This window comes from Triturus cristatus, chromosome 4_2 (genome assembly GCF_964204655.1).
Source record: "Triturus cristatus chromosome 4_2, aTriCri1.1, whole genome shotgun sequence".
NCBI lineage: Eukaryota > Metazoa > Chordata > Amphibia > Caudata > Salamandridae > Triturus > Triturus cristatus.
The window spans coordinates 635,380,445-635,400,983 of NC_140586.1; the positions used below are offsets into that span (position 1 = coordinate 635,380,445).

The 20,539-nt window shown below is 49.4% G+C and overlaps 1 protein-coding gene across 1 annotated transcript; it reads right to left on the reverse strand.

The window, feature by feature from the left end:
- Positions 1-2,602: 2,602 nt before the first annotated feature.
- On the reverse strand, positions 2,603-8,228 carry LOC146834785 (putative monooxygenase p33MONOX). Its single transcript, XM_085599947.1, has 4 exons — positions 8,109-8,228; positions 7,297-7,417; positions 6,209-6,333; positions 2,603-2,719 (listed from the first exon to the last, which is right to left on the reverse strand). Exons 1-4 carry the CDS (start codon positions 8,226-8,228, stop codon positions 2,603-2,605), a joined length of 483 nt encoding a protein of 160 aa, XP_085456073.1.
- Between the last annotated feature and the right edge of the window lie 12,311 nt (positions 8,229-20,539).

Below are 20,539 nucleotides of genomic sequence, written 5' to 3' on the forward strand. Positions count from 1 at the left end.
TGGAAAATGGGGCGTGTTGGTAAGTGGGAGGGTTGAAACGGCGGCGAATAAAACATGACAAAAGCGCGTGGTAGGGCGGGATTAGTAAGCAGGAGGGTTGTAATAGCTGCAAATAAAACAAGCATTGGCCGCGCGGCCGGTTCTTTGAATTAATTATCAGAGAACGAATGATCGCAGAGGTGAATCTATTCTCTCATTAGGGATATGTATGTAGAATACAGACGGAACACTGTATGACCTACAGTACAGCGACCAGAGACGTGTCAAAGAAGGAGTTTGAGAAGGACCAGCAAGTCAACAATAGAAATGTAGCCGTGTTAAGAAAAGCTGTCTGCATGGTTGGAACTTTAGGGCCCTTGAAAGGTGTGGGTGAAACAGAGACGTCGGTCAGGTGTGAAAGTAGAAACAAGACGGCAAAAGTGAAAGCAGGGGTGCGCGTGCGACGGCAAACACGCGAGTGGTGCGCGCGCAGCAGCGAAAAAAGTGAAAGCTCCAGATGGCGCCTCGGGCACTGAAAGTTGCCGGCTGCGCGCGTGCATGCTCGTGTGAACGCAAGCTCTAGGCCATGGGTACTCACAAACTTTCTCTCGGGGGCCAAATTTACAGTGTGGTTTCTGGCTGAGGGCCGCACCGGTGGGGGCGGGGCCAGTCGGGGAGGGGGTGGGGCTAGAGCACAAAAAAACTATGACCATGAGGTTGAACACAGGCCACTGCAGCGGACGCCTTCATCCACTGAGCCACCAGACCCGGTATGCACATCTATCTATCTATCTATCTATCTATCTATCTATCTATCTATCTATCTATCTATCTATCTATCTATCTATCTATCTATCTATCTATCTATCTATCTATCTATCTATCTATCTATCTCTCACTCTGTCTCCCTCCCGCCCTCTCTCTGTTTCCCTCCTTCTCTCTCTCCCTCTCTCTATTACTCTCCCTCTCTCTCGCTCCGTCTCCCTCCCTCTTTCTATCTCCCTCTCCCTCCATCACTCTGTTTGTCTCCCTTTCTCTCTGTCTCCCTCCCTCTCTGTCTCACTCACTCTGTCTCACTCATTCTGTGTCTCCCTCTCGCTCCCTTTGTCTCACTCACTGTTTGTCTCCCTTTCTCTCTGTCTCCCTCCCTCTCTGTCTCCCTCTCACTCCGCCTCCCTCCCTCTCTCTCTCCCTCTCGCTCCCTCTGTCTCACTCACTGTTTGTCTCCCTTTTGCTCTGTCCCCTCCCTCTCTCTCTCCGTCTCCCTCCCTCTCCCTCTCTCCCTCTGTCTCCCTCCCTCCCTATCCCTCCCTCTGTCTCCATCTCCCTCCCTCTGTCTCCCTCCCTCCCTCCCTCTGTCTCCCTCCCTCCATCTCTCCCTCCCTCCGTCCTCCCTTCCTCCCTCTGTCTCCCTGCCTCTCTCTCCCTCCCTCTCTCTGTCTCCCTCCCTCTCTCTGTCTCCCTCTCTCCCTCCCTTCCACTCCGTCCCCCTCCTTCTCTCTCTCCGTCCCCCTCCCTCTCTCTCTCCCTCTCCCTCCCTCTCTCCGTCTCCCTCCCTCTCTCTATTGCTCTCTCTCTCCAGCTGTCTCCCTCACTCTGTCTCCCTCCCTCTGTCTCCCTCCCTCCCTCCTCCGTTCTCCCTCTGTCTCCCTCCCTCTCCCTCCCTCCCTCTCCCTCCCTCTGTCTCCCTCTCTCTCTCCCTCTCTCTGTCTTCCCCCTCTCTCTGTCTTCCTCCTCTCCCTGTCTTCCTCCCTCTTCCTCCCTCTGTCGCACTCTGTCTTCCTCCCGCTGTCACCTCACCCCCTGCTCTCACTCCCTGCTGCCCTCCATCACCTCACCCTGCTGTCCTCTGTCACCTCACCCCGCGCTGAGACGGCTTCCAGGGAACGCACACGGCCGCCGCACCCAAGTACTTCACAGGTCTTTTAAAGACCATTCACTTGTTAATGAGACTTTGTTGTATTTCACCTCTTCTTAGCGCCCCTGCATCTCCACTCAATCAGAGGGGAGATGCAGGGGCGCTAAGAAAAGGTGAAATACAACAAAGCCTCAATAATAAGTAAATGGCCTTTAAAAGAACCGCCCGGCCTCACAGCTCCGCGCTGCTGTAACCGGCGGTGTTCGCTGACAAGCACAGGGCACAGGCACTATGTCTGCAAGGTCCGCGGGCCGCCAAGGAAGGCTTGCCGGGCCGCTGGCGGCCCGCGGGCTGTACTATGAGTACCCGTGCTCTAGGCCATGCGGCAGCACTTTTAAAAGCCCTAATTAAATGTCTCGCAGAGTAGCGCATTCGCTGGCTCAGGCGAGACCTAAAAATGACAGTTTCTAATAAAATTGGATTGGTTCAAAGTATCATTCAAGCAGTACAAGTGAGTGCAACAGGTTTCACTGCATTCAAATACATGGCAATACATGGTTTGTTGATTGCAATGCACTAGGGTAGCCTACCTGTGGAGCCAGAACGATTATCAAACTACTATAAGACTGAATGAGGAATCAACAATAACCAAGCAAACAAGACAAGTGCCTTGACATTGGAAGAAATCAGGTGTGTACATTGACCAGTATGCTGGCAGTGCATGTGTATGAAGTGTCTGTGTGCTCAAGGCGAAAAACCCATGTGCTAGAGGTACCTGCGTACTTGCTTGGGTGATGACTGGGGAGTGCTGCTTGGTGTGGACTGGGCAGAAGATCTCTGCTTCTCCTCCTGGCTGTTGTCTCCAGTCTGCATCTTTAAAGTCTGTTCGAAGGATAAAAGCAGACCAAGATCTCATTGTGTGAAAGTGTTCAGTTCAAAAATACAAAATTTAAAAAAAGTGACAATTCACTAATCGTTGCCAAACTAAACAACTTCACAGGAGTTCACAAATACTTAAAAATACAAAAGGTTTTATGGAAAAGATGCAACACAGATAGTGATACAATCGGGTATACTTAAGACAAAGGCTTTAATCACGTCAAAAGCTTGCAAGGCTGCTCAACAGCAATACTGCGATATTTCTGTCCACCATCCCGGTGGTTCGATCACATGATACCTAAATCTGTATCTGTCTGGTAACAAAGGACTAAACACTAATCTTGCAACTGCTTGTATGGGTAAGAGTGAAAACCAATGTAATGTATGCCCATGCACTATACCCATTATTCCATTCACAAAAAAAAACCTAAAACTGGTGTCAACATTTACACGTCTGCAGACCAAGAAAGTCTACAACTTATAGAGATCAAAGGGACCAAAAAGGGATGGCCAAGGCCAATCACACACACCTTAAAATATGGGAAATAATACTTTGATTGGATGCAAGTTGATTGTTAAATAAACTTTAAAAATAGAACATGCAGACCAGGAGACTTCTGATGCCATGCCAGTTCATAATACACACGGCTGTCTGTCCGCTAAAGACTTCTTGGGGCACATTCTGAAAGTGGACATAAGAATGCATTCCGCCCATTGCTTACCACTGGCTTTGTAGCTCAAGGTAGCTTGCTTTCTACTTGCTGGCTTTGTTTTAGACTGTCCAGCATGTCTTGGTCCGCCTGTGGAGCACAGCCTGTTTACTGCATTCTTCCACGAGTGCTCGCTTTCAGTAAACAGGACTTTACATTTTTTTCTCATCTTGTCACATTTGATGTGCATTTAAAGACAGAGGTCAAATGTCAGGCTGTCTTCTGAGGGAGGTTGGGGTTTAATTTTCTTTCTTTGATTTCCAAAGTGAGAGGATTTAAGTGACAATCATGCTGGGTACTGGGGTGAGCTGGGGGAAGGCAGTACTATGTTATTTTTTTCTACCACACAACAAAATGTAATTTTGGAAATATTTTGCAGTTCTTTTTCAGAATATATCAATTGGAAAACCACAAATGAAGCACATTTGTTTTGTAATTCGGAAGTGTGCTGGAAACATATTTTAATACGATCAAATCAATACAAAAGGCCATGCCATTCCCATACATTGTTTTTGCGCTGTATAGTTTTATCAGTAAAACTGGATGTCTGATCAAATGTAACAGTTATTTCAACTGAAGGTGTTGTGCACTGCCGTTGCAGACTACCATACCATGAATACTCTATATTACGCCACTCCGACAATCTACTCTATGCCACTCCACGTCACTAACTTTAAGCCATGCTGAACAGCAGCCACACTAATGGACAACATAGCTAAAACGCAATGGCAAACCCAACAGCTCTTGCATAGAAAAGAACTATTGGCTTTGCCAATGCCAGTGTGTTGAAGGGTCAGTTAGTCAGCCATTACGTTAAGCAATGTTAGCTTCAGGGTTGTAGAATTCCTATAGCCCGATGCCTAGAACATATTGTTTGGGGTCAAGGACAAGAAGTTTTTATGTTTATTTTGTCCTTGGGACAAGTAGGCCCAACCCCCTGCAGCAAAAATCGCTTTCCCTGCCAGATTACAGCACCACATTATGAATCAGGGAAGGGCATTGACTGCAGTTAAAGAATAGTTGTGCCCATACGTTAACGCTGTTCGAACTTGTATTTATGGTTCATCAATACAAAGCCTTTAATATTAGGGTGAACCCTGTAAGGAAATGTTCTTAGTTCAGAATGCACCACTGACAGTGGCTTCAGTATAAAAATCTGTACACGTTTGCAAAACTTAACAATATAAGGGTACGTATAATGCTTCCAGGATGCTTTCCGATTAGATGCAAATATATTCAAAAGCTTGAAAGCATCATCGAGGATTCTTTGCTTTCAAAATAAAATAGTCCCAAAAAAATGCAACTATGTAAAAAACGTTTTTCTAAACTACTGACACATTTTAGGTACTGTTTCTTTGAGGCATCATTTAGCAAAAATGTGTTCATGTATGCTAGTATTTCACAAAAATATTCATAATGGAAAAAAATAATCAGTGTAACCAGTTGCAACAAAGTTATAGGGAACATAAAAATAAACAAGCATTGGCAAAGGCCATAGGTATGACTTTGGTGGTCAGTCTGGTTATTTCAATGCGTGCCTTATTTTTACGTGGGTGTTGTAAAACTATTGTTGTGGGAGCTGCAGGCCCTCATTATAAAAAACATATTTTTGGTCTAAAAAAAAAAAAACGTTGCCACAGTAGTTCCTCTCATTGGACAAAATTACTTTGCATGCCAATATGCTCCTTATGAAAGAGCACGATGTGGTCACTCACAGTCAAGCCAGACGGTAAATAGGGAGATAACATTTTTTAAAAAGCCAGACCTTAATAGGGGTCCAATAGTGAAAGAAAGTCACAAAAGTGCACCCATGGTATATGTCCTTGCAGTAGTGCACATTGACAGCTTTCATCAATTCACAAGAATTTAGAGAAGCAGGTAAGGAAATTGTATCCCTAGAAAATATTAGTGAACTGCATTTTAGCACTGGCAAATTTCCTCATGCAAACATCTGTTGCACGGTAATAAGTTCACTTTCCCATCAACCACTTTTTTCCCCAACCCTAGGAGAATTTTGACCTCTGCCCTTGTCAGGAGTAAAGTTCCAACCTTGCTCTATATGGGAAAATATTAGAGACAAGCTGGTGAAAATCCATTCTACTTGCAAGTTAGTAGGTTTGCACAGACTCAAAACTGCATTCCAACCATGGGGAACTATTGCTTAACCTCTATCTCAAGCCCCAGTATGTAGATTTGTGGAAAGGTGGTAAAACAATGGAATTGCTAGTATTCAAACCTCACTATGGTATGAGCTCTGGCATGATCAGAGAGGCTATTATCAGAGCTCTTACATAATGAGATTGCTACCATAATTTGTCACTGCACTACAGGGCACCAAAGGGACAAGTGGATTTTGTTACAGGGCTAGTAGTTTTAGGAAGCAACCTGTCCCATGGACAAGTAGATATTTTATTAAATTCCACACTCCTGAGCTTCAAGAAAGCATCAACTGCCACAGCAAGGCAAGTCAGGCTTAAAGAGGAGCGCTCATGATGCACAAACCACACACCAAAAAAGAAGAGAGAATCACACACACCAAGTACCCACTTTCAGAAACATTCACAGACACAAATTTACAAATCTGGAGAGTTTTGATCCTGCAAACAGCAATGAGGTGGCGCAGAGGGAAATGAGTTGTACTGCTGCCCTTTGGGATTAACTACAAGTCAAAGTACAGTGTTCTAAACGCCAGCCCACACCACATAATCCCACACCATTGGTGTATGTTGTACGTAGTAACCCACAAACATCAGAAGTGTACAACTACAGCCGGGTGCCTTACATACAGAGCCTCTGCCACACGATGATATTTGGTCTCCTCCGCAGTCAGGCCCATGTGCGGGGTGTATCCAGCATCCCTCAGACCTGCCTGCTGCTCAAAACGCTGAATGCTCTCCTGGGTCTGTTCTGGAAAGGAGAATACCTTCGCACAAGCCAAAACAATACAGTAAGAACAATGGGGTATGGGGTGGGGACCGCCTAGAAGCCAGAACTTACCACAGGTGCATAGCAGAGCGGGCGGCTGCGCAAAGTTCTATCTACAATAGCACCCCAAGTAAAACACACCATGCCAGTATTTGAGGGGCTGGGTTTGCGGACCGCTCCTAATCCAATTGGTAATGATTAAATGAGGAACAATTTATTAAATGTAGCGCACGGCCGCAAAGGTATGAAAGCGCGGGCCACAATTCACCGCGCCAGAGATTACCAAATAACAAAGAATAAAAATCAATTAAATAAAACACCCTGGAAAACTTACCAACTCCCACCGGATACTCATTGAATGAAATATTAACTACAGTGCATGATGAAGAGTTTTTTTCTAATCCGATTCTCGCCATTTATCCATTCCAGATTTAGGCCAACTAAACAACGCCCAGCTGTCCTAGACAAAGAGCAACAGTGACCTTTGTAGACTCCGTTTCACAACGTTGTGTGCATTGCAGGTACAGGGGATTTAGATATCAAAATAAAACACTGGTAGCACTAAAATATCTCCAAATGTAATACTTACACCAAGCTAAACAAGCGCCCTTCCTTGGCTTCATGTAATCAGACAAGCGCTGCTTTGTACATGCGAAGGACATCTTGGCAAATAAAGAGATGGCGATAGCAGCATATCTACCTACACTTCTCTCATGTCAGCTACAAAGCTGACCACCCACCCACCCAACACTAGAACAAGGTAGATCTAATGACGAACTATAAAATGCAACCATGGCATCTGTATAGGGTCTGGAACTTTATTCATATATAGTCTGAGAAAATGCAGTTCAAAGACAATGTGGCTCTCGAGCACACCAGCGGGCAAAGCAATCATTGCACAAAGAACCCTTCAAACTCCCCACAAAAGGTAAGTGACGAGCTTACTTGTCATGAGGGAGTTCATGATAACGGAGGTGACCTTGGCGTTCACCACAGGAACCTTGCTGGCACACTCCGTAGAAGACTGGGTTATAGAAGCTGGGACACTAGAGTCTCCTTCCTCAACCTGAAGGAGGTGCAATTTAAAGTACAGAGAAGAAGAAACCATTACCTTGGTAACAAAACAAGCTTTGACCCTAAAAATGCAGCTTTGGAGACTCATAATTGCCATTACATCCTCAGTGCGAACAGAGGGTAGAAATTTGGGAGCTAATGGGTAGTATATATTAGCAAATCAGTCGGGGTGGGGGGCAGCGAAGGGCGAAAAAAATAAACAAACGACGAGTGAAGAAAATGAATTAGCCTCTTCTGCATACATCTACAAAAGAAAATAGAGTGGATGCCAGAGAACGAGATAAAGACTTAAGACAGGTTTTCAAGTTAACAACTAAATACAACGATAATATATGCAAAACTCCACGAGGAGCAATGAAACGTAGGGCATGACTGTACGCCCCAGAAGCACAGGTTACATTTAATTCCAGGTCACACAGCTTGCATCACATCTCCTAGGAAAACGATAACAGCTGTGTAATTATCCTGGCGGGTGTCCTGAGATGCTTAAGAAAAAACTAAATACTTGTTGGCAACTCCCCAAACCCACTTAGCTTCCTGTATCCCACAAAAGGTCTTGCACATAAGATAGTCAGTCAATGATCGTAAAAGCTTAACTTATTCGTAGGTGATTATGTTGAGTTTTTGGAAAGTCAGGCCGTCAGAATGATACGCCCCCCTTTCCAAAAGGCTGATGTGCATACCTTAGAGAGCATCTTGTACTTGCGCTCCGGAATAACTGGCAGCCTCCAGATGTTATTAGCGCACATGTTTGAAGGAGGAGGGGTCATCCGAGCAGTGTCAAAAGAAATAGAAAAAAACATGTATTTCTTTACTTTTGCTATAAACACGGCACCCGCGCTTTACTTTTAAAGTTAAAAGTGAAGCGCGGGTGCCGCGATTATAGCAAAAGTAAAGAAACAGATGTTTTTGTCTATTTCTTTACTTTTGCTATAATCGCGGCACCCGCGCTTTACTTTTAATGTTAAAAATAAAGCGCGGGTGCCGCGATTATAGCAAAAGTTAAGACATGGTACGCAAGGGCGGAGTGAGTGGGCACGTGGCTGCAAAAGTGAAAGCAGCTGCAGCGCCCACACGCTTAATGACCCGTGAAAGACAGATGGCGGCTGCGGGCGTGCACGCTCGTGTGAACGCAAGCGCTAGGCCAGCCATGGCAGCATTTTTTGAAACCCTTACTAAAAGTCTCGCCAGATCAGCGCATGCGCTGGGTCAGGCGAGACCTAAAAACTAGAAAAAGTGAGACAGGCCGTTGGCAATGTTGAAGTGGCATACAGAGCATGTGGCACAGTAAACCATATACACACAGGAAATACTTTATTCAGTAAAGACACTGACAAAACAGACAACATGAGCAACTGTCTTTATTCACAAATTGCACAGATAGACCCCATTAGAGAAGAAAAAGGCACACAATGCAGAGTTTGTCCATGAGAAGCTGCACAGGCAGGGAGCAAACAGCAGTGAACAGCAAGGCCAGTGGCTAGTCCAAGGTGCAGACTGAGTCCATGAGAAGCTGCACAGGCAGGGGGCAAACAGCAAGGCCAGTGGCCAGTCCAAGGTGCAGGGTGAGTCCATGAGAAGCTGCACAGGCAAGGGGTAAACAGCAGTGAACAGCACGGCCAGTGGCCAGACCAAGGTGCAGACTGAGTCCATGAGAAGCTGCACAGGCAGGGGGCAAACAGCAAGGCCAGTGGCCAGTCCAAGGTGCAGGGTGAGTCCATGAGAAGCTGCACAGGCAGGGGGCACACAGCAGTGAACGACAAGGCCAGTAGGCAGGACTAAGTGCAGAGTGAGTCCATGAGAAGCTGCACAGGGAATGTGTGCGACTGTACCCTGCTATGGTCAGCAACACAGTCTGGGGTGTCACGATGGGCAGCACAGGCCCCGCTGTGGGAGAGACAGGTGTGTGAGGTTGACCAGCATTCAGACTTGTCTGTCAGTCAGGCTAGGAGCTGGGTGGGTGTCTGGCACAGTTGGAGCACTTGACTGGGGAGAGAGAGGCCCAGCTGAGGTAGAGCTATCAGTGGCTTGGCAAGCCGGAGGGCTGCTTGGACCAGGTGGTGTAGTGGCATGTGGAGGTGGAGTCATGCAGACGTGAGACACAGTGTGGGTGGGAGATTGTGGAGGGGTGCCTTTCCACTTCTTGGGGATTCTAAATGGCTTGCCTGACTTTGGATCAATGGGAGGTGGTGTGGACACAACAGGCACACTCAACACCAAGGCTGCAGCATGTGCAGACGCTGGCACTCCCTCTGGGGACGTGCTGGATCCAGTGGTACGCTTCGTCTGGCCTTGCCTTTGCCCCTCCATCCCCTGTTTACCATGTGTTCCCCCTACAGTGCCCTCCTTTCCCTGCTTCACTGGGCTTGGAAAGGGAGTCGAGGTAGTGGGTGAATCTGCCTTGGAGCCCTTCCTATGTGTGCCCTTGGCAGGCACCACCCTCTTAGTGGGCACGGAAATTGTCTGCTTGTCTTTGTGAGACGCTTTTGGGACAGGAGAGTCCTTGGCTGCGGATGGCTCTGAGCCATGTGACCCTAAGGTCTGCTTCTTTTCTTTTTGGCCCCTGGTGTTGCATGACGGGCTTTTGTCTTTGCGCTCTGGGGTGGCTTTGGTTTTCTGTGGGGATGGTGTCTGTGGCCTGGACCACTTGGGCTGCTGCTGCTGTGTGCTATGTGTGCTGTATCGTGACCGTGAGGTCTGTGGAGTGTGGTCACTATCGTCAGACGTGAACACAGGTATGGGGGTTGACAAAGGGACTGGAGCTGGACTTCGAGATTGCGCCAGTTGAAGGGCTGCCGTCACTGCGGAAGACAAAGACTGGACAGTCTGGTGCAGCCCACCCACGTCTGAATGTATGCCCTCCATGAAAGCAACAACCTGAGCCAATTTTTTGTCATGGTCTATAAATGAATTGAGGAGAGGTGTCTGGCCTACACACAGCTGGTGCAAAAGGTCCACAGACTCGGCACTGATGGCAGCAGGGGGGACAGGGGCAGGGGCTGAGGTGCCTGGTGTGAAGGAGACTTTTCCCCTCTTACTGGTGCGGACATAGGCAGCACCAGAGGAAGTGGCTGGGAGGGTGGGCACTGTACGCTGTGTGGTGGAATATGATGCACAGTCCCCGTTCCCTGTGCCCGCAAACTTGGCTGTGTCAAGGCTGGCATCAGATGACGTTGAACTTTGCGTCTTGGGCTGTGATTCCTCCAGCAGACTACTGTACCCCTCCGAGGCGCTGGTCACATCTGTGTTCCTGGGCTCCTGTGTAGCTGTTGTGCTTGTTATCCCACCCCTGGTATCCGTCCCCTGTTCCTCCATGACCATGGGAGATGCTGCATGAGAGAGATGTAGGGTCAGTTCAGTGGCAGCAACATAACAAACATATGCAAGCAAAGCAACCAGGAAGATGACTAAATGTACATGTTGCACGCCACCCTGTGCATTGACCTTGTGCCAACACACTTTTGTTACTCAAACAGTGCGTGTAAACAAGAAAACCAGGCAGAATGAGCCATGTGATGACCACACAGCACAACATCCTGCATGTCGCTCCGTTCAAACAGTAACACAAATAGCTCAGACCTGAAGCCCACCACCCAGAATGCTATTGAAATGCCCAGAATTCAAATTCCCTTAGGAAGCACAGGTATGACAAATGCATGAAAGCTGCACCCAGCACAGAGGCCAATGCAGCACACAACCAACATCACATAGCCCAGCGCTGGCACAGGCTGTGTACACATGCAGCCACACACAGCCAAAGTCACCCTTACCAGAATTCTCACCCATAATTTGCTGCTGATGCTCCTTGAATCGTGCATCCAGCTCAGGGTGTGTCGCGGCCAAGATGCGGCACATCAGTGGTGTCATGCTGCGCCGTGCCAACCTGCCACTGCGAGGGAGCAGCCCCAGTGTCATCTCTGCAACGTTCTTTGCCAGCCGTGAAATGTCGTCCCACCTCTTGTGGCAGTGGGTGCTCCGGCGGTTTGACACACCCAGGCCCCGTACCTTGGTCGCAATGGCCCTCCACACGGCCTTACGCTGGTGTAGTTTGAACTGCAGGCATGGGAAACAAGAGTGGGAAAACATCAGTGACACAGTACTATGTAACAAAATCTCCCAGTACAGTAGCATGATACTGACTCATCCCAACCCCACAGATATGTCTTGCAGAGACAGGAATGCATCTCACAGGGTACATCTACATGTGAGAAGCACATGTAAATGCACACAGGTGTGAGGGGAGACACAGTAACTGCACATCTCACATACAAGCAGGATGCCAGTACAGAAAGCCATGTGTAGCTGCCCACATCTACAGTCCATTTCCAGGTAGAGCAAGACATACGTCACATGTCAACATGTGTTTGGGGGGGAGACTCACTGTGTCCAACACTGCGCAGGTCTCAACGACCTTGCCCTGTGAATAGCTCACTGTGTCATGGGTGTCACATTGAGGGTCATGATCTCACAAACCCACACCCTTCTCACAGGGCCAGTCGTGTGCAATCTACAGGGCTGATATAGCTCATTGATGGAGAGTCCTGCAAAAAACACACATGTAACACTCTGTACATTCAGTGATGGGTCCTTGTCAGATTGGGCGGTGACTGTGGAGGCCAGGTGGGCTCACACTGATATGGACAATAGGGACCCACACAGCCATTCACACAAGCAATCGCTGTCCTGACTCCTGCATTACCAACTTGCTGCGTCACTGTATGGCTGACAAGACAATACATGTCCCTCTAATCTTGATGTGCATGTAGGGAAACGTGTGAAATAGGCTACACACCCCTTACCCATGGAGACAGCATGTTAGGCAGTGCATGACCCAACACCACACTCTCAGGCACATACTGCATCAGACCGGCTACATGTGTGCTCTCCATGCACTCTCACCCCCACTGTTGAAGCCTCATCACGACATTTGGGCCACCATATAGCCTTGGGTACTTTGTGAGCGCCTCTTCCACCAGGACCTCCAGCTCCTCGCTTGTGAAGGGACTGGAACGGATCTTCTGAGTCCTTGCCATCACTGTGGACATGAGACAGCAGCGGTGGCAGTGGGTGGTGAGGGGTCTCAGGCAGTAGTCCCTAGAGGCAGCAGCAGGTGAGGGGTCTCGGGCAGCAGTCCCTGGAGGCAGCAGCAGGTGAGGGGTCTCAGGCAGCAGTCCCTGGAGGTAGCAGCAGGTGAGGGGTCTCAGGCAGAAGGCTCTGTGAGCAGTGGCAATGTGGGGCTCTCTCCCACACATATATAGGCCCCTGGTGTTGTTTCTGTGGTTCTAAGCTTCTGCAATTGGTGTTCCAGGTCAGCCTTTTTCAAATGCATCCAATGACCGGTTCCGCAGTGGTGGAGCATGCCTACCGCGATTTTCAAAATTGAATCATGCTACGGCGATGGCGGATCCCATCGGCTGTAAGGGCATGGTCAATTGCGGTGGCCTGCCGCAGGGGCCAGGCGGGCGCTACCGCGGTGGTGCATCTTTCAATTGCATCCAATGACCGGCTCCTTGGTGGCAGAGCACGCCTACCGCGATTTTCAAAATTGCCTCATGCTACCGCGATAGCGTATCCTATTGGCTGTAAGGGCATGGTCCATGGCGGTGACACACCGCAGGGGCCAGGCTGTAGCTACCGCGAGTTGGGTGCCATACAGTGACATGGGTGACTGGGATTTGGGTGGCGGAGCATGCCAACTGCCATTTGGCAATACATATATATCAGTGACTACCGCGATTGTGTCCCTGGCATTAGCGGTGACACACCGCAGGGGCCAGGCGGTAGCTACTGCGAGTTGGGTGCCATACAGTGACATGGGTGACCGGGATTTGGATGGCGGGTGACTGTAATAGCACTAATGGACACATCATGCTGTGTCAATGGCCATCTGTCAGTCATCCACAGTGCACAGTGTCCCCATGGTTGATGGCACGTCACAGTGCACACAATGCCAATGTGCCATGTACCCCACTGATGAGCACACATGCCATGTTTGTGTATGTGATTTCTTAGATTGGCATGTACTCCCTCACATGTCATTTTTGATATTGTTGTGCCTGTACACAGGACAGTGTTGTTATGGACTCCCCAATGTGTACACATGTTCAGATGTAAAAGTGCAGGGAATATCACTGTGATGTATTACAAGTTGAAGATTGTCCATATGCGCCTCTTCGCTTATGTTTGACAATGAACATACTTGTCATGTACGCTCAGCCTGTGGTCATTGTTTTGCTGATGTGTGCCAGGTTCGACTAACGCCCGAAGGTGTGTCAGGTGCAGCAGCTAGGTGTGAGACAGTGATGTTGCATTTTTACATCAATACTGGAAGATATACTCCCAGGCATGCCCATGATGAACGTGGCCATATCCAGATGTGCATTCTCATATGGCGAGTATGATTTGGATGTACTTGTCAGTTGACAGGTGTACGATCAGTGTAGCTGAAGGAGTCCCTACATGTCAGCTGGTCTGTAACACAATGTTTTATTTATTTTGTTTATAATTCTTTTTATTGACATATAACAAACAAAGAATCAGCACCGAGGCAAAGGGTACAGGAATAAATGACAGGCAGGAGGGGTAATTTGACGACATTTTGACAATACAAAATTGCATCCAAATTAAAATCACAGAGCTGTAGATAATAAATTTCATGGTGAGGACAAGTCGTCAAGACTAGCGCTACGCGGTGGGCTACAGATCTCCCCACGGTATGTGTTCCAGGTCCCCCAAATCAACGACCATTTCTTCGGGCACCCCCTTGCAACATACACAGTTTTCTCCCAGAACATGCACCAATCCATGTTTTTTTCCCAATCCTCGAGGACATGGGGTTGGTGGCTCCCCACTGCGGTGCTATGTTCCTTTTAGCCAACATAAGTCCCAGTGTTACCCAAGTCTTGCCCATTCTCCCCAACTCTGTGATCTCCCATACATTTAACAGGCATCTCTTCGCCTCAAGACGGATATCAAGGCCCAATACTTCGCCCAGTACTGTGTGGATTTGACGCCAGTATCTCTGAATGAGGTCGCACTCCCATATGATGTGCATAAATGTTCCCTCAGAGCCACACTGTCGCCGCACGCACCCCCATCAGCCCTCCCCATTCAGACCAGACAGGGCCCAGTGGCATACACCCTATGTAGGATTTTTAGCTGAACTAGGCGTAACTTTGCCAATATATAGCCACCTCTCTTGGGGAGGATAATGCCTCCTGCCATTCCTCGTCATCCAATTCAAGTCTGTCTCTTTCCCATTTTGACCTGAGTCCCTGAAGGGGGTCAGCTGCATTATTTATAATTTTCTTGTAAGTGAGGGAGATCGTTTTTTCTGGCAGGTAGCCGTCAAGCAGTCTGTCCTCGAGGGGCGTGTATTCTGGGAGGGAAGTGCCGCTGGGTATGCGCACCTGTAGTGCACGGCGGAGCTGGAGGTAACAGAAGTGTTCTGTGTTGGCGGTCTCATACTTCTGCTGCAGGTAGGCAAAGGTCACCACTGCTCCCCCCCACCCATAAATCCCCGATATTCGAGATCCCAATGAGATCCCACTTATCAAAGCCCTTTGACTTCCAAAGATCACCTCGAATCTCAGTGTCCCAGAGTGGCGTGGCTAACGTTAGTCTCCAGCCCCAGCCCAGGCTCTAGTGGCTGTATGCCAGACATACACTGAGTGTTTCGTTGGTCCAGTCAGGGGTAAGCGCTTTGGCGTAGAGTAGAGCGCCCTATAGAAGTTCCCGCCTGGGAGAAGCCACTGGTCCATAGCATAGCCTGGATCATCTACACTGTGGTAGGTGCCATGGTTGATGGCTGCAAGGTGTGCCGCCCAATAATATTTCTTAAGGTCTGGGAGGCTGATCCCACCATCGTACCAGTTAAGGGCGAGTTTGTGAATCGCTATTCGAGGCTTCCCTCTCCACAATAATTCCCTCTGCAGACTCTCAATTTCTCTAAAGTAACCCGCGGGCACTGGGTCTGGGAAGTTTTGCAGCACGTAGAGAAAGCAAGGCAGGGACATCACCTTGAAAAGTGCTGCCCTGCCCAGCAGCGGGAGTGTCTTCCATGCAGTAGTATCCCGCTTCAGCCTGCGCAGTGGCGGGAGGAGGTTACGGCTGTAGGGGAGCTGGGGGTCGGATGTCACATAGATTCCCAAATAGGTAAAGCCCTCAGTGGTGATTTGAATGGGACAGTCCTTAGGGACGACGGGGTGGCCCCCATGCAAAACGTAAATGAGAGAATTGCCCCAGTTAATGGAGTAGCAGAAGAACCTACCGAAAATTAAAAGAATATCAAAAACCGCAATCAGCGATTTTGTGGGAGCTGATAGGAAACGGAGGATGTCATCTGCATATAGCGAGATGCGGTCCTCCCATGACGGAGCCCACTTCAATCCCCGTATAACAGGTTCCCTCCGGATCCACGCCGCCAGGGCGAACAGGAGGGGAGAGAGTGGGCAGCCCTGTCGGGTACCCCGTGCCAATGAAAAGAGTGTAGACTTTCTGTTATTCACCACTACCTGTGCCAAGGGTTCAAAGTATAGAAGCCAAACCCACTGGATAAACCCCTCCCCGAATCCCATCTTCATGAGCACAGCAAAGAGGTAGGGCCATTCTATAGTGCCATTGTAGCATCTAACGAGACTATGATTGCCAGTTCTTGTATGGTGCTCAGTCGTCCCATACGCCATGCACTCTCCGCAGGTTCAGGGCTGTGTTGCGGTGCGGCATGAAGCCCGACTGGTCCGGGTGCACCAGACCACCTATTATTTTGATGAGGCGGTTAGCCAGAAGTTTAGCAAGAATTTTGGGTTCAGCATTTAGAAGGGAGATTTGTTTGTACGATGCACAATGCGACCTAGGTTTGCCGTCTTTATGGATTGTGACGATTGTGGCTGTCCGCTGGTCAAGTGGTAGAACCCCCCATTCCCTACTTTCGACGAACATGGACAGCAGATAAGGGGCCAGTTTGTCAGGCGCCAATTTGTACAGCTCGATTGGCAGGCCGTTGGGGCCCAGAGCCTTGCCAGCCTGGAGGCTTCTAATTGCCGCCGCGATCTCATCATTTGTGAAGTCACTGTCTAAGAGCGCTCGCTCCTCAGTTTGCAAGATAGGAAGGGCAATATCCCTGAGCATGTCGTGGGAGTCCTCCTCTGTGTAGCTTGTACGTGTGCGATATGTATCGCAATAATGGGCAGCGAGCGTGTCAGCAATGGCCTGCGGGTCTGTGAGCAATACACCATTACAATCAGCTATCTCCGGTACCAGTCTAGACGCCATCTTTTTCTTGTCCAGCCACGCTAGTAGATTCCCGGCTTTGTCACCGAGATCGTACACCCTGCCCTCAGTTTCTCTTGCAAGGATTTTTCTCTCTCCATAGCTATTGTCTTGTATTCGTCTCGCTTGAGCTGCAAGGCATGAACCTTTTCCTGTGTTACTCCCCCTTCTAGGTCCTCTTCCAGGCCAAAGATTTCACTCTCTACAGTTATCAGGTCCTTTCTTTTCTTTACGTGCCCCAGCTATCAGGGAAAGCGCCTGCCCTGGCTCACTGTTTTGAACGCTTCCCATAACGTCTGGGAGGAGTCTACAGTGCCCTCATTTTCTTGGAAGTATTGGTCCATAGCCTGTAGTAGAGCCTTACGTATCCCAGGGTCTCGGAGATGCCACAGGTTAATGGGGGCTATCCTGCCCCCACCACCCTGTCCCAGCACCACGTGAGCCCATACCGGGGAGTAGTTTGATATGCCCCTCGCTCGATGTCTAATTTCTGGAATAGATGTCAACTGTGTTTTGGGGACGAGTACGTAATCAAGACGGGAGAAGCTGTTGTGTGCACCTGAGTAGAATGTGTGCTGGACACTGTCTGGGTGGAATGCTCTCCATGTATCAGTGAGGCCGAGTGTATCCAGAAAATCAGGCAAACATTTGGCTGCTGCGCCAATGTCTCGCGGGGGATGTCTATCCAGCGTACCTAAGACCACAGAGTTAAAATCTCCGCCCACCAACAAAAGGCCCTCCGGCAGGGAGAGCAGAACTGTCCCTAGGTCTTTGAACGTGCGAGATTGCAGTCCTGGAGGGACATAGATAGACATGCAGGTAACAGTTCCTGTCTCACCCCTGAGCAGGATGTAGCACCCCATACCACCCAGAAGCATTTTGAAGCCATGGTCCCACTACAAACTAACAGGTAGGTAACCATCTTGCCATGGAGGCTGTGTGGGGGTGGGAGGCCTGCACAACAACTCCCACCATGCCCCCTGTCCCACCGCTCAGCAGGATGTAGCACCCCACACCACCCAGAAGCATTTGGAAGCCATGGTCCCACTAAAAACAAAATAACAGGTAGGTAGCCATCTTAACAGTGAGGGGTGTTTGTGGGTGTGAAGACTGTACTATAACTCCCACCATGCCCCCTGTCCCACCCTTGAGCAGTATGTGGCACTCCACACCACCCAGAAGGATTTGGAAGCCATGGTCCCACTACAAACAAACTAACAGGTAGGTAGCCATCTTGCCATGGAGGCTGTGTGGGGGTGGGAGGCCTGAACAACAACAACAAAAGGTGGGGGCCTTTGCCCCGCCTGCAAACCAACCCGTGTCCAGTGATGAGGACAGTGGAGAGGAGGAAGGTGTTGACCTGCGTCAACAGCTCATCACCCGCTACTTCACTTGAAGGTGAGTGACAATGTACAACGGACTCATTGATGTTGCTGTTGTTGTGAAGGTGTATGTTGGTTTTGTGACTGCAGCCGGTTGTTGACTCTGTGGTGGCTGACAATGTTTCTGGAACAGGGCAGTTTTGTACTTCAACAGGATGTGTATGTTGGCACTTGTTGCCCATTGTGATGTGTGCATGTTGGATTATCTTGATGGTAGGTGTTGGGTAATGTCTGTGATGCCACAACAAGACTAGTGAATGTTGTTCTGTTGTCTTTTCCTAGGTGCCTTCAACCTCTCCTTGCCTACATACATTCCATACTCCAGGTACATTGTAATCATGTTAAAGACAGTACATCCCGCAATAAAGACAGAGCAGACACAACAACATGTGTGTAAGACTTTTTATTTACAATGGTGTCATGTGAGGGGGTGAACATTTACATTGAGGTGATTAGTGGAGCAGTGAGTTGTCAGTTATGGTAGATGAGATAATCGACTTGCCACCACATTGATGTGGTGACCCAGTCCAACAGACAGATGCCATTCACAAGGCAGTGTAGGGAAGGACAGTCCAAAAAGTCAATGCAGTGGTGAAGAGGGTTGCCATCAGGGCTGGCTCCGTGACTGGCGTTTGGCAGGTGCTTTGCCTCCAGATACTCCCGGGGTTTTCTTAGGACGGCCCCTTCGTCGCATGGCAGGGGGGGCCTCTACTGTAGGGCCAGTGGGGTCTGAGGACTCACCCCTCTCTGTGGGCACAGGGGAGGATGGTGAACTGTCATCCTGCAGCCCACCAGAGGAAGGTGGAGGTGTTGGTTGTGGCGCAGGCCTGTCCCTCAGTACTACCACTTGCTGGACCAAGAGGTCTACAATTTGTCGCATGCGGGTGTCGATGGACCTCATCAGCAGGATGAGCTTGTGGAACAGTTCGTCCGTCCGGCCTGTTCATCCCTGGGCCCATTCATATGCCCCAGGGACACTGGTGATGTGGTCCAGGGATTGGGTCCCAGCGTCTTGTTTTCTGTCGGTGACCCTGCCCCTCCGACCTGCCCTGCTACCACGGACCTGTCGCCTCACCACTGTAGGCACCCGCATCTTCTCCCTGCCCTCCTCATTTGGTGGTGTGGGGTAGTCATCGTCTGGGACAGGGAGAGTGTTGCAGGCAGCACTGGTGGTGGTGGTGGCGGGAGAGTACCCACAGGCCGTAACAGCAGGGGTCTGTAGTGACGTGGTTATTGCAGCAGATGTGGTGGGGGGCGGACGATGGGGTCCGGGGACCTGTTGCGCCCAGGCACACCAGAGGGGCCGGCTTCGAGCTCATCTTCCAGAGAATCCCAGGAGTCAACATCCGAGAGTCCATGTACCGGGGGGGGGGGACTGGCTGTGCAGGTTGCTGGTGTTGTCCTCTGCAGTGAGTTCTTGTTCACCTGTGGGTGAGATGGGAGATGGTCATTGTAGTGCACTTCTAAAGCTTTGTGTTAGCTGTATGTCATTCACTGTTTGTACACCACACAGTTGACTAATCATCACATTTTGTTGTATGTGCACTACTGTACCTCCTGACATGGTGCTGTGGTACATGCATTACTTGTCCATGGTGTGAGTTGTCAATACCCACCATGCGCAACGTGCATGATTTCTGAGTACAGGGACATGTTGCCATCTAGGGACTAGCGCAGGACAACATTTCTGTGAGGAGTCTTTTTTGATCACTCTGCCCTGTCAGATGATACATCTGGCCATGAACAGGCCATTGTCATCTCCTGCATACCTTTGTCTTGTCATGTGCATATCTGGATTTGTAACACCAACCATGCTTTCTTGTTTCTCATTTGGTCCTTGCTGCTCTGGCCCCATGGCAATTAAACATGGAATTCAGTGCTGTGCATGATTGTGCACAGACTTTCTTCTACATGTGAATTGGTGTGTCACACTTTGGTTGCTGTGACAGTCTCATTGGCTTAGCTGTCTGCACACTGTGAGTGGCAATAGGATCTGTGGGTATGTGTGTGCAGTGAGAAGGCTGGTTTTGTCATGTGGCACCATGCTTTTTGCAGACACTGGCTGTGTGTACATACTGGCTACTCACCTGTTCTGTTTTCCCATTTGGCTTTGACTTGACACATCTGTGTGTGTGTGTGTGTGGTGGAGGCTTGCATCCTGCTCAGGGATGTGACTAGCAAGCATGATATGTCTACCTACCTGTTATTTTGTTTGTGGTGATACAATGGCTGACACATGCATCTGGGTGGGAGGGGAGGCTCCATCGTGATGTTCTGGGGGACGAGTTGGCCTGGGGTGAGCAAAGGCTGCTCATCAGCATCCAGGAGCCGGGGGATCTCCTTGCGAATGGCTAGGTTGTGGAGCGTGCAGTATGCCACTACAATCTGACACACCTTCCCGGGCAATTACATCAGTGCTCCTCCGGCCTTGACATTGCACTGTGGTTGGGTCAGAGGACAGC

Coding starts and splice junctions, on each gene's coding strand:
- LOC146834785 (XM_085599947.1), bottom strand. CDS start 8,228: ATGTTTTTTTCTATTTCTTTTGACACTGCTCGGATGACCCCTCCTCCT. Junction 7,418..8,108: donor AGTACAAGATGCTCTCTAAG/GTATGCACATCA, acceptor CACCTCCTTCAG/GTTGAGGAAGGAGACTCTAG. Junction 6,334..7,296: donor CATGAACTCCCTCATGACAA/GTAAGCTCGTCA, acceptor TCTCCTTTCCAG/AACAGACCCAGGAGAGCATT.